Source organism: Taudactylus pleione, unplaced genomic scaffold (assembly GCF_031769625.1).
Source record: "Taudactylus pleione unplaced genomic scaffold, aTauple2 ptg000316l, whole genome shotgun sequence".
NCBI classification, from domain to species: Eukaryota; Metazoa; Chordata; class Amphibia; order Anura; family Myobatrachidae; genus Taudactylus; species Taudactylus pleione.
In genome coordinates, this window is record NW_028284717.1 from 7,292,610 (window position 1) to 7,305,806 (window position 13,197).

General features: G+C 44.1%; 1 protein-coding gene across 1 annotated transcript in view; it reads left to right on the forward strand.

Moving 5' to 3' along the window:
* ROBO1 (roundabout guidance receptor 1) overlaps positions 1-13,197 on the forward strand; it is a 607,752-nt gene that overhangs the window by 521,316 nt on the left and 73,239 nt on the right. The window contains exons 15-16 of the mRNA XM_088442732.1: positions 281-402; positions 5,702-5,873. Coding sequence (XP_088298858.1) covers positions 281-402; positions 5,702-5,873 — 294 coding nt within the window. The remainder of the gene's footprint in view (positions 1-280; positions 403-5,701; positions 5,874-13,197) is intronic.

The following is a 13,197-nucleotide window of genomic DNA, read 5'->3' on the forward strand; positions in this document are numbered from 1 at the left end:
TACCCCGCATTTGCGATCAGTGCCGTCCTTCCTCTGGAGCCCCACTCCTTGCTGCTTGATGAAAATGGGCCTTTATGAATTAGGATGTAACAGGCAAAGCTTGTTATCTATAGAGTAATATTGGGCAGCCTTCGCGGCGTCATGTTGATGTGTCATTGACCAGACTGACAAGCGCAGTGACTATTGCTGCTGTAGGTGCTTAATGTTAAAGAAAATTTAAATTCTGAAAGAGTGGAATTATTAACTGACCTTTTTCTGTTTTTGTGCCCTTTCAATGCAGCACCCAGTGCTCCCCCTCAGAGCGTGACGATCACAAAGAATGATGGCAACGGAACTGCAATTGTAGTTGCTTGGCAGCCACCCCCTGAAGAAAACCAAAATGGTTTGGTCCAAGAATACAAGGTAAAAAGGGTTCACTTCAGTAGAACAAAATTGATGCCTTGCGTAACATAGAATTTCCTTTAGGTTTTCAGCTCTCATCTCTACTTACTAACATTTATTTGTATAGTGTTGGCATATGCAGTTGTGCTTGACAATTGTACAGCTTTTCTCAGGACAAAGAACCTAAAATCTATGGGCCCAAAATACTTATTTTTCTGTATTCAAAATCCTTGATGCACTCAGATTACCAAGCTTGAGATAGGTTCCTAAAACTCTTACACAAGTGTCCTAGTCTAAAGTTTTTTTTGCAGATAGCTCACAGATACAGTAGCTCATAGATTGCTAATGCACGTCTTAGCCAATTATAATGTACAGGCCCTATTAGGAAGATTCAGCTAATAGGGCCTGTACATTATAATTGGCCCTATTAGGAAGATTCAGCTAGTTCTCGCCATTTTGATGCTGAAAGGCACCATTGACGTCAGTGATGTGTTATTTCCCTCAGTAAGTTCAAAAGACCAAAACTAAATGACATTTTGGAGCCTTAAAACTATATTATTATGTTGTTTTTTTGTTAGCAAGCATCTTGCCTGACATTTCGTGTTTAATTTAGCCAAAAGCCTTTGTTTTCCTAGCACAATAAATGATCCATCACCTACAATATTTCATGGCGCTGTTTAAAGCTCTTTTGCTTTTCATGTAAGCCTGGTATATACATCCCTGAATTCTATTAGCAGGTGTACGAGAGAATAAACATGCCAATTTATGTAAAGACATTAGAATACGGCTTAGCGTATTTCATAACATTTAAAATGACTTAATAACATTTATTTGATATGGTATAAAAAAAAAAATAGGGCTAACTAATATAAGAGAGATCCAAGCATTTGTCTACATTGATCTGAATGCAAATGGGAAACAAATGTACTATCGGGAAGTCAGTCTGCATGGTTCTTTGTCTCCATCTAGTGGGCACAGTGGGGAAATGGAACTCTTGAATAAAAAATAAAATCACAGCTACTGTTTTTATTTATTTAGCACAAACGACCCGCCATATCTTCGCAACGGAGCAATTTTAAATTTTTTTTAACAGAGGTCATTTAAGATCGCCTTGTAGACATCTTTGGTCGTTTTTCCTCCTGGCGTCAACACGAAAAGATTTCATTTTGGCGTGACTCGCAAAAGGGCCACGTAAAGTTGTCCATGAGCAAAACAGTCTCCACTTCAACTCCAGCCACATTAAGTGTCTGTCCCTGTGCTTTATTTATTGTCATGACAAAGCAGACTGTTGAATTGGACGCGTTTGAAATAGGGATGTGCAGGCTCGGATAGGTTCGAGTTTGCACGTTGAGTTCGGATTTTTCCCTCCAAAAAAACGGAACTCAGAAAGAGGCAAAACGTCATCTTACATGGACGAACATCATCATTCCTGGACAAAAGTCCAGGAATGATGATGTTCGTCCATTCCTGGACAAAAGTCCAGGAATGATGATGTTCGTCCATGTAAGATGACGTTTTGCCTCTTTCTGAGTTCCGTTTTTTTGGAGGGAAAAATCCGAACTCATCGTGCAAACTCGAACCTATCCGAGCCTGCACATCCCTAGTCTGAAATGAAAGAATAGTTTTTCACATAAATTAAATGGGAACTGTAAAGGGAAAAACTGAAATTTTGTGCCAGTAAACAGGGTTTACATCAATTTTTCTGCAGAAACCAGATAATACATATCAATCAATACATGGTAAAAAACAGGGATGTGCGGTGAGGTCAATGGATGGGGAGGCACTGGCTAGAATCAGACCAGATTTACACACACATATATTAACCTGCCCCACCTGCACAGTTCTCCCCCCTCACACAGATTCCTTTTAGCACAGATCCCTCTTACACATATCTCCCACTAGCACAGAAGATCCCCCCAGCACAAAAGATTTCCCCCCCACACACACACAGATCTCCCCCTAGTAGCAGACCCTCCTCACCTTTTTCTCCTTTGTGTGTTTCCTTTGTCTGCATATTCCAATTTCCTTCCCTCCACAGTTCTGCTGCTGAGCTCCGATGCCTGAGTACTTCCTGCACTGGTCACCTGATCTCCAGAGGTGTCCGTGTGAGCTCAAGGCACGCCCCCTCACAGTGAGGCATGCCTCTATTAGCTCTTTTTCTCTGTGTTTTATTGGCTGCTTCATGACTTAGCCCCCAGCTCCAGGCAGTGTCTGAGCTATCAGATTTGTGGCTGAACCCTTACTGCCTCATCTCTTGTCTCTCCCTGTACTTCCAGGGAGTGCTGCAATTTTGGTGAGTCTTGCCTAGAAAAACGATCAGAGTAATACAAAGAAGATATTCATAAGTTATAAATATCATTGTATTATTGTAATCATTTTTATAGTCAAAACTTTGCTGTCTGTTAATTAATGTTCATACACCTAGACCTTCTTCCACAAATGCTCTATAGCAGTGATTTTCAACCTATTTCAACTCGCAGCACACCAAACAAGATTTTAAAATTGCCAAGGCACGCCATCAGTCTCCCAGGGAGAAAAAAACACATACTGTACATTGGCCTCCACAGGATTAAAACACACACACATTGGCCTCCACATAAAAACCACATACATTGGCCTCAACATAAAAAAAGTAAACATACATTGGCCTCCACATAAAAAACACAATCATACATTTGCCTTCACATAAAAAACACAATCATACATTTGCCTTCACATAAAAAACACAATCATACATTTGCCTTCACATAAAAAACACAATCATACATTTGCCTTCACATAAAAACACAATCATACATTTGCCTTCACATAAAAAACACACATATATTGGCCTTCACATAAAAAACACAATCATACATTTGCCTTCACATAAAAAACACACATACATTGGCCTCCACATAAAAACCACATACATTGGCCTCAACATAAAAAAAGGAACCATACATTGGCCTCCACATAAAAAACACAATCATACATTTGCCTTCACATAAAAAACACATACATTGGCCACCACATAAAAAACACAATCATACATTTGCCTTCACATAAAAAACACACATACATTGGCCTCCACATAAAAACCACATACTTTGGCCTCAACATAAAAAAAGTAAACATACATTGGCCTCCACATAAAAAACACATACATTGGCCTCCACATAAAAACCACATACATTGGCCTTCACATAAAAAACACATACATTGGCCTCCACATAAAAACCACATACATTGGCCACCACATAAAAAACACATACATTGGCCTCCACATAAAAAACACATAGATTGGCCTCCACATAAAAACCACATACATTGGCCTCCACATAAAAACCACATACATTGGCCACCACATAAAAAACACATACATTGGCCTCCACATAAAAAACACATACATTGGCCTCCACATAAAAAACACATACATTGGCCACCACATAAAAAAAAAATCACATTGGCTCCCACAGAAAGAAAAAAAAAATACAGTCAATGGATCCTAGCAGTCAGTAGCTGAGACATTCGTCCCTGTCCTGTCCCTCATCGGGGGGGGGTTGCTACTGTCACACTCAGCTCAGCACTGTGTGCTCAGTCACTGTGAGCAGCGTACGGGTGGGCTGGCCAGCGGGTGTGCAGGCGGGCAAACGCGGCGTGCGTGACCAATGATGTCACGGCGCCGAGTCTCCATAGGTCACGGCCCGGGCACGTCTGAGCCTCCCAGAAGAGCCCAGTGCTACCCGGGCCCACAGTACAAAAGAAGGCAGCTCTGACTGTGACTGCACTGACTCAAGTGTGCGCGGCCGCGGCACACTTGGCAACCGCTCGCGGTTGAAAAACGCTCCTCTATAGAACAGTGAAAACTGCATCAAAATCTGTTCAGTGGTTCTCATGTTTAGCCCGAACAAACTAGACAGACGCCTACTAAGGACTTTGGGCCCAATTCCGACCCGCTCGCTAGATGCGTTCGCACACAGCGATCGCACGCCAAGGCGTTAGCATATGTCTTGGCGTACGATCGCGGTGTGTATTTAGATACCCACCAGCCTATCTTATGACTCCGACTTTCCCTTAGTGATACACGTCATCTCCAGGAAGTGTATGCAACAATCGGTAAAATCGAGCATCATCGGACCCATACGCAGCACTTGTGGCTGATCATACCCTACCGCAAGCACTGCGAGCACTTCAGTGTGTAATTCAGCCATGTGACGTGTACTATGACGCTGCATCTTAATTATGCACGCCTCTGAAACGGAGTTAAGACGCTCAGGCACGCCTGCGTTCACACCACCACTCCCCCGTTGCCATTGACCAACCCCTGTCACCGCCCACAAACGGCTCTTCCTGTCACTCAATCTAGCGAGGCGTCTATGTACAAGGGGCAATCGCTTCGTGATCGCATGGATTGGTACGCGTACTGTGTTGTATACGCAATGCGCACATTGCAAACATTGGCAGGCTACGTGCGAACAGGTCTGAATCAGGCCCTTTATTTCATACTGTGTATAGATTAGCTTAATTTTTAAATCATTTATATTTATCAGTATTTAAATTGTCATTATGTACTTACATCAGATTTCTTTGTATTGTATTGTGTACAATGCTTAATGGGCATAATAAGAAAGTTTATATTAAGTCACCTTGGGAAATATTTATAATTCTAATAACTATCTGCAGTGGTGATAGACATGTTTGTCCGTTTTAAGATGACTTTATTGGCTTGTGCATATCTCTTGACACTTTTACTATATTGCTTTCTATTTCTGACTTCCATCTGTGTTTTTCAGCCCTGTATTTATATAATCAGGCCAGCACTTTATTGCTGTTGCCCTGGTATATGGCATAGTTTTTCTCTCCTATGCTCAGAATACAATTGTGGGGGCAGATGCTCATTTAGGGAGAATTGTTTTTGTGAATTTGCACTGCTCCAAATACCTGAATATACACATTATTTCCATGAATATTTATTTTCAAAACCAATTTTTTACTCTGCACAGGCCCCTGAGTGTATATTTATCATTTCTCATAATTACATGATAACATTATTCTCATTCTCTTAGCTATATACTGTACAGTAGGATTGGTTTACAGATAATGTATCTATAAACCTATCCTACTGTACAGTATATATTTCCAAATACCAAAAGTCCACATATTGTTCTAGCTGTCCCTAATTCTTATTCTGTAATGAAGGAGTTTCACATCATTTCATGTAACCTGTGCTCTGGGCAATGTACATAGAAAGTTATGCAGAACTGCCTGACTGGTTATATATCCGACACCTGGTGCCTCTCGCCATGTTCTGAGGTGATATATTCTGTTTGCCTTCTAGGTTTGGTGTCTTGGTAACGAAAGCCGGTATCACATTAATAAGAGCGTCGATGGTTCAACGTTGTCAGTAATCATTCCCTACTTAGTTCCTGGCATCAAATACAGCGTGGAGGTGGCGGCTAGTACCGGGGCTGGGCCGGGGGTGAAAAGTGAGCCCCAGATTATCCAGCTGGGTGAGTTTCCACAACAATGCTAAGTGTAATGACGTTGCCTTTTTATGTCTAAGGAATGATTGTATATATGTAGGAAAGGAATGTAACTGTTCTCTGCTTATCAAGGTTACAGACTAATAATAGTGGTTTATTTTCATTTTACGGGGGAGATTTATCAAAGCTTGGAGAGAGATAAAGCGCCAACCAATCAGCTCCTAACTGACTTTACAGGCTGTGTTTGAAAAATGACAGACGCTGATTGGTTGGTACTTTATCTCTCTCCAAGCTTTGATACATCTACCCCTGTAAGTTGTACATTTTCCTCTTTATACAATATTAATAGAATGACACGATCATTTGTTCATATTGCGACAATATATTCTACAGCACTTAATGCTCACAGGATGTTATTTAGATACACATCAGTCTTGGAATCGGTAGGATTCACCGCCGGCCGCAAATCCCGGCAGCGGCTGCCCGACGGAGGAGGAAATCCCGATCATCCCCAGTAAGTATAAACTAACCTAATTTAATCCCCTAACCCTCCCTTAGGGGTGCCTAACCCTCCCTCCCCCTAGCCTAACCCTAACCTCCCGGGGGGTGCCACCCAAAGTGTCCCCCCCCCCCCGGGGAGCCCTAAACCTAACCCTCCGCCCCCACCGCTACTCTCCGTGCCCGGCGCCCAGCATCCCTTCGATCGGGATGCCGGGCGCCGGTCTCCCGTCGTCGGTAAAATGACAGGCGTCTAGATTTAGACGCCTGTCTGTTAATCCTTGCCGGGATTTAGTAGTTTAGAAGCCGGTGGTCGGCATTTCGTCTGCCGGATTCATAAACGTATACTTTGCCAAATTGGGGTTTATAATCTAATTTCCATACCTTAGCTGCACAAACACCAGGGACCTATTAACATGCCCCAATTTAGGAGGGACAGTCCTGATGTGAGGGCTCAGGTCTTCCTGATAGCTTTTCCCTAATTCGGCTGAAAGGCCTTACCCACATAACCGAGCAATGGTGAACGGGTGTCAAACATTAATTGAACAGAATGGGGGTGTTACAGCGCACCTGAAAGTGCTGGCCTCAGTCATGTCATGCCTGGCCCTGCCCTATTCTCTTGTGTTTGGCGCCACCCACATATGTCCCACTTTTGCGGCAACACAAGTTGGGAGGTATGAGTTAGTCCAGTGGTTCCCAAACTCATTCCTTAAGGCACCCTAATATTCCAGGTTTTAAGATATCCATGCTTAAGCACAGGTGACTTAATTAGCACCTCAGTCAGCTTGATTATACCATCTGTGCACAAAGGGATGTAGTGAGTATGCCGGCAGATGGGATGCCAGCCGTCGAAATCCTGATGTCGGCAGCCTGACCCGGGACTAGAGATAGGCGTCAAAATACAGACGCCTCTCTAAATCCCAACATCGGAATCTTGACAGCTGTCATCTGAATCGAAGGTACACTGAGGCGTCTTAGCTGGTGTCCGTGGGGTGGGGTGGGGTTGGGAGGTGTTAGGTATAGGCACCACAGCGGGGTTTGGGTTAGGCTTGGAGGGGGGGAGGTTAGGGTTAGGCACCACTGGGAAGGAGTTAGGATTAGGCACCACTAGGGGGGTTAGGTTTAGGCACCATAGACTGTCGGTGAAGTGCCTTATTCCTTTGAAGAGTAGTTATGCCAATCACTAGTCTTATACACAACAAACCAGCTTCAGTTCAGCAACATCCAACGTTACCTAGCTTCTCAGTACAATGCAGCATTGTGCATGCAGAAAAAGTGAACACACACACACACACGCTTGATTGCTGAGTGGTCACATAGAGTCTTATGTCCGGAGAGGTGGAGAATGCTCCCAAAGGGCTATCTACAAATACACACTGATGGTGATGATTTGCCACAAACTGGGCACATATGCTGCCCATGCAGATCTGGATGCATCCCGACATGGGCTGTGTATATATGGGGCAATACACAATTTTTGCAAGTACTATGGTTTTTTTGTAAGTAATTTGCACCCATATTTACACCAGCTATGCATCACTCCCTCTGTCTCCTGTCCTTTAGCCAAGCTAGAGCTGGACTGGCCACCTGGCACTTCTGGCAAATATCAGACGGGCAGATGGGCCGGTCCAGCCGTGAGAATGCCTGGCCGAGCAGCTCCGCCCCCTGATGCTCTACACAGCCGGCATGCTTAGAGTGGAACATGCCACAAGGCCACACCCCATGACACGTGCAGCATGACCATGCCCCCAATGAGGTGTGTCTACGCCCCTTTTCCTAGAGTCTGAATAAAGTCCCCAGTTCGTCCCTGAGCCAAGCTGTTATCCATTCACCATCTGTCAGTCATAAATAAGTATTTTCAGTTTCAGAATATGTCTATTGTGGGATAACATATCAAAAGCTTTGCTAAAATCTAGATAAGCTGTATCCGCTAATCCACCCTTTTCTGTCACTACAGTTATAGTCACAACTAAAATCCTCACCCCACAGCAAAGCCAGGCTGCCTGCAAGCTAGTAACTTGTGTGGGTCTAAATAGTCAACAATTCCTGTATTTTTTTTGTTTTGCTAGTAATTGCATTAATGTCCCTATTATTGATGCGAGGCTCTCAGGTATATAGTTGTTATATTTTTCACTGCTGTATTTATATCTTTGCATTTTGCATGGAAATGTCACTATTCCTGGCTGATTTATCAGCTGTCAGTTTCCCTTCCACGTCAGGCACAGTGAAATCTACCATAATTATCCCCTCGCCTTCCACTGACATCTCAATAATGATCTCCTCTATTAGTATTCCAGCCAGTTCCTCACGACCTTGTGGTCTATACATTGTTACTGCTCAAAAAAAAAATGTATCTCTCAGGAGTTTCCAGCTGCTCAATTATTCTCAATGCTATCTGCAATTCCATGTACCACAGTCACTTTTATCTCATCTTCACATGTAAAACAAGCGCCATTTTTTTCCTACTCTTTCATAAAAAGGGTATAAGCAAAACTGACAGTGACCATTTAGTACACATAGGGGGAGATGTATCAAAACTTATAAAGAGGGCAAGTGAAACTGTTTCACATAACAACCAATTAGCTTCTAGCTATCATTTATCTACTAAATTCTATGATATGGAGCAGCTAATTGGCTGCTATGGTTGACTTCTCCACCTGCTCTCTTTAGAAATATTGATACATCTCAGCCATAGTATTTGGGACCCTACCACTTTTATTTAACCTATCAATACATGTCATTAGGGGAGGCAGTGATGGAGAGACAAAGAGATTTACAATATTCCTGGTCACTTCCATTAATTAGCATAAATGACCACTTTACTCCTAACGTCGAACCTCTGTCCCTCTAGTACCAGGATGCAAGAAGCTTCTTTTGGCCAATGTATTATCCTTCCAACCTCTGCTGCCGTGATGGAGACATGAAAACTCTTGCTCCTTGCATCATTTCTTTAAATCCTCCTATCTTTCTCAGGGCCGGTGCAAGGTTTCTTGGCAGCCTAGGCATAGCTTCAGCCTATCGCCCCCACCCCATCCCTTCCCTCCCCCGTCTGTGGTTGTACCTGTCACACTCACATGTACACTCCGGTCCCAGTGATCCATTAATATACTCAGCGGTCAGCCTGATACTTCACTCTTCACCTTCTGCAAAGGAAGGAGAGGAGAGAGAGCTGGGGCAGCATGATGGTATTCACAATAGCACCTCAGCACTGAGGTGAGGCTGACTACCTGGGCGGCCGCGGCAGAGAGTGAGACCTGCTTGCACTGTTAGCACAGGTCATGGGGTGACTGTGATGGATCACACTGGTGCCCGGGCAGATACACACAACTGCGGCTGATTAGATATGCGGCCACCGGCTTGGGTATGAGTTCCTGGCAGTCAGGATGCCGCTGGTCAGAATACCTACAGCGACATCCCGACAGTGAAAATCCCACTAACCCTTACCCCTACCCTATCCCTAACCCTCCCTCCCCGGTGCCTAACCCTAAACTCCTCCTCTGGTGCCTAAACCTAACCTCCCCCTTCCCGCATCCTAAACCTAACCCTCCCCCCTAAGTGCCAACCCTCCCTCTAGTGCCTAACCCTAACTATAAACCTAACCCTCCACTAACCCTCAATACTTACCTTTTGGATGCCGGCAGTCGGGATACTGGAGCCGGCATCCTGATGCTGTCGGAATTCCGACGCCGGTATTTAGACTGTCAGCATCCTGCACGCCGGGATGCTGACTACATCCCACGGCCACCACCAGCAAGAGTTGGATTAAGGCTTTGGGGGGCCCGGGGCACTTAAGACTGGGAGGCACTAAAGAGCACAATTTGGGACATGGGAATAGTGCAGGGGACACTGGGAGGGATTCCTTTGGAGAGTTATGTGGAAAGAAGCCCATAGGCTTCTATAGCAACACCATCTATAGAAGCTTGATATATGGGGAATGTGTCTAAACATCCGAAAACAGCAGCTTTCAGATTTTTTACCACATTTTGTCATTAGTACATCCCATCCATAGTCACATATATATATATATATATATATATATATACACACACACATACATACAGTCACACATATATCACATATATACAAATACATAGTTACACACATGCGTACATATACAGTAACAAACATACATAGTCACATACATACAGTTACACGCATACATACAGACACTTATTTACACATAGTCACACAGTAATACCCACACACATACAGTCACACATTAATACACACACACATACATACAGTTACACGCATACATACAGACACTTATTTACACACAGTCACACAGTAATACACACATACATACAGTCACACATTAATACACACATTCATACAGTCACACACTAATACACACATACAGTCACACATTAATACACACATACATACATACATACATACAGTGAGTCCATGCACTTATACATGCATAGTCACATACTAATTCAGACATATATATATATATATATAAATACACATACACACAGATACAGACACATACATATAAATACAAACACAGGCACACACATATATACACATGCACAAAGTCACACACATACATAAACACCCTTATATATACATACATGCACATATATACCTTCCCCCCCTTCCTCTCTATCACCTTACAGGCAGGGTACAGGACACTCACTGTCTGCTCTCTGTAGTCTATAGCACAGTAGCTCCTCCGTCCCCTCCTCTCTATCACCTTACAGGCAGGGTACAGGACACTCACTGTCTGCTCTCTGTAGTCTATAGCACAGTAGCTCCTCCGTCCCCTCCTCTCTTTCACCTTACAGGCAGGGTACAGGACACTCACTGTCTGCTCTCTGTAGTCTATAGCACAGTAGCTCCTCCGTCCCCTCCTCTCTATCACCTTACAGGCAGGGTACAGGACACTCACTGTCTGCTCTCTGTAGTCTATAGCACAGTAGCTCCTCCGTCCCCTCCTCTCTATCACCTTACAGGCAGGGTACAGGACACTCACTGTCTGTTCTCTGTAGTCTATAGCACAGTAGCTCCTCCGTCCCCTCCTCTCTTTCATGCTTGCTGGCCTGGCACTGACTGAGTGCCGTGTCCCCCAGCCCCCTGTCCCGACTCCTCATCCCTAGCCTGCCTCGAACTGCAATGCACTGTAAGTAACTGCAGCAGATGTAATCATCAATGGCTGGGGGCCCCCCTGAGAGATGAGGGCCCGGGGTGACGTGCCCCCTTCCATCCACACTTAATCCGGCTCTGCCCCCAGCGCTCTGTAAAAGAAGGACATCCTTCATGTTTTTTTTCTGCCCTTCAGTGGCTAAAGCTGCCTAATGGTAGTGCTGGCCGTGATCTTTCTCCATCTTATGAACTGGCCACACTTCTAAGCAGTATAACTTGGGATACTACCTGCCCAGGCTACTTTCCCATCATACAAATGCTCTCAGCACATTTCCAACATCCCTGTGAGAGAAATGCATAGTACTGTACCAACATGTATAACAACATCTACCTCTCCACCTTCATGCACCGATTTAGCAAGCTATACCATGCGCCTTCTACCTCACCACATAGCAGGGTTTTATAGGGACCTAACCTCTCTACTTCCTACATAACCATTAATCATAGCAATATCTATGACAATAGAATCATCCTACATTCATTTAATGACCTTGGGAACATCACTATTCCATCACCAGCTTCCTGGCTACTCGTACACCATAACACCTCCAATTATGGAACCATAACTGCACCAATACTTTTATACTACTGAGGCCCTGATTCACTACAGATCTCCCACTTCACCTATATGCACATCCGTAATGGTTAGCAAGACTGCAAAAACATCGGTACAATCGAGTACCATTGGACCGATACACACAGGTAAGGCAGGGTGAGACCTCACTCAGGAATTGCTTACTTCAACGCACGCTATGAGGCCTCAGGCTGTGTATGGTATCCCAGTGGCTAATTTATGCATGCCCATGCAACGCCTTTGAAACGCACTGGCCTGCATTCGCCAACTACCCCCTGTCACCACCCACAAACAGCGTTTCCTGTCAATCACTCTTCGATGGGTCTGCGTCGCCACTGCGATCACAGTCTCGATCGCAATGACTGGTTCGTGCACTGCGATGAATATGTATGGCCAGTACACCACAATCAGCCGATTTTGTGCGTATAAGAAACTGCGTTCCTTGGTGAATCAGGCCCTGAGATAACTAAAGGACAAGTCTATGACCCCCTGTCCTAACTCTTTCAGTTCCTGCCACTATCCAAACTGCTCTTCCCCAAGGCGGCCTTTGGGGAAGTGGTTACAACTTAGGGATTGACTGAAACACATGCAGGTCCTGCCTTGGCAAAGACAATTACGTCATGTGGACGCAAGGAGGGAGCCGGTTCCGAATAGAGCAAGAGCAGGGGAATCCATCAGCTGAGGTACATATGCTAGGCTCCCAGAGAAAAGCACCCCTCAGGCTCGAGATGATTTTTACTTTTATCTATTATTAATGTCTGTGTTTCCTCATCTACTGATGGGAGGGCATGTCAATGATTTCACCCCTATTGGTTTGTGGCCATTATTACCTGAATGGTGTTTTTCTCAAGTTTTATAAATAAATATTTGCAGTTTTTGTACAATTCATGCACTATTAGAGGCAATTTGTATGTATATTTGGGAAATCACGGCTGCCATATGAGATTTTGAAGAAAAGAAGTGGGAAAAAAAATAGATATTCAAATGTGGATGCACCTTCATTCACGTTGTTCAAGTAAGCGCAGGACCTAAGGAGGATTTTCTACCCCAATACACTGCTACATTCTATGCACAGAGTGGTGTATATTTAACATTTGATACATTCAGTTAGATGTACTGAGCTTTGGAGAG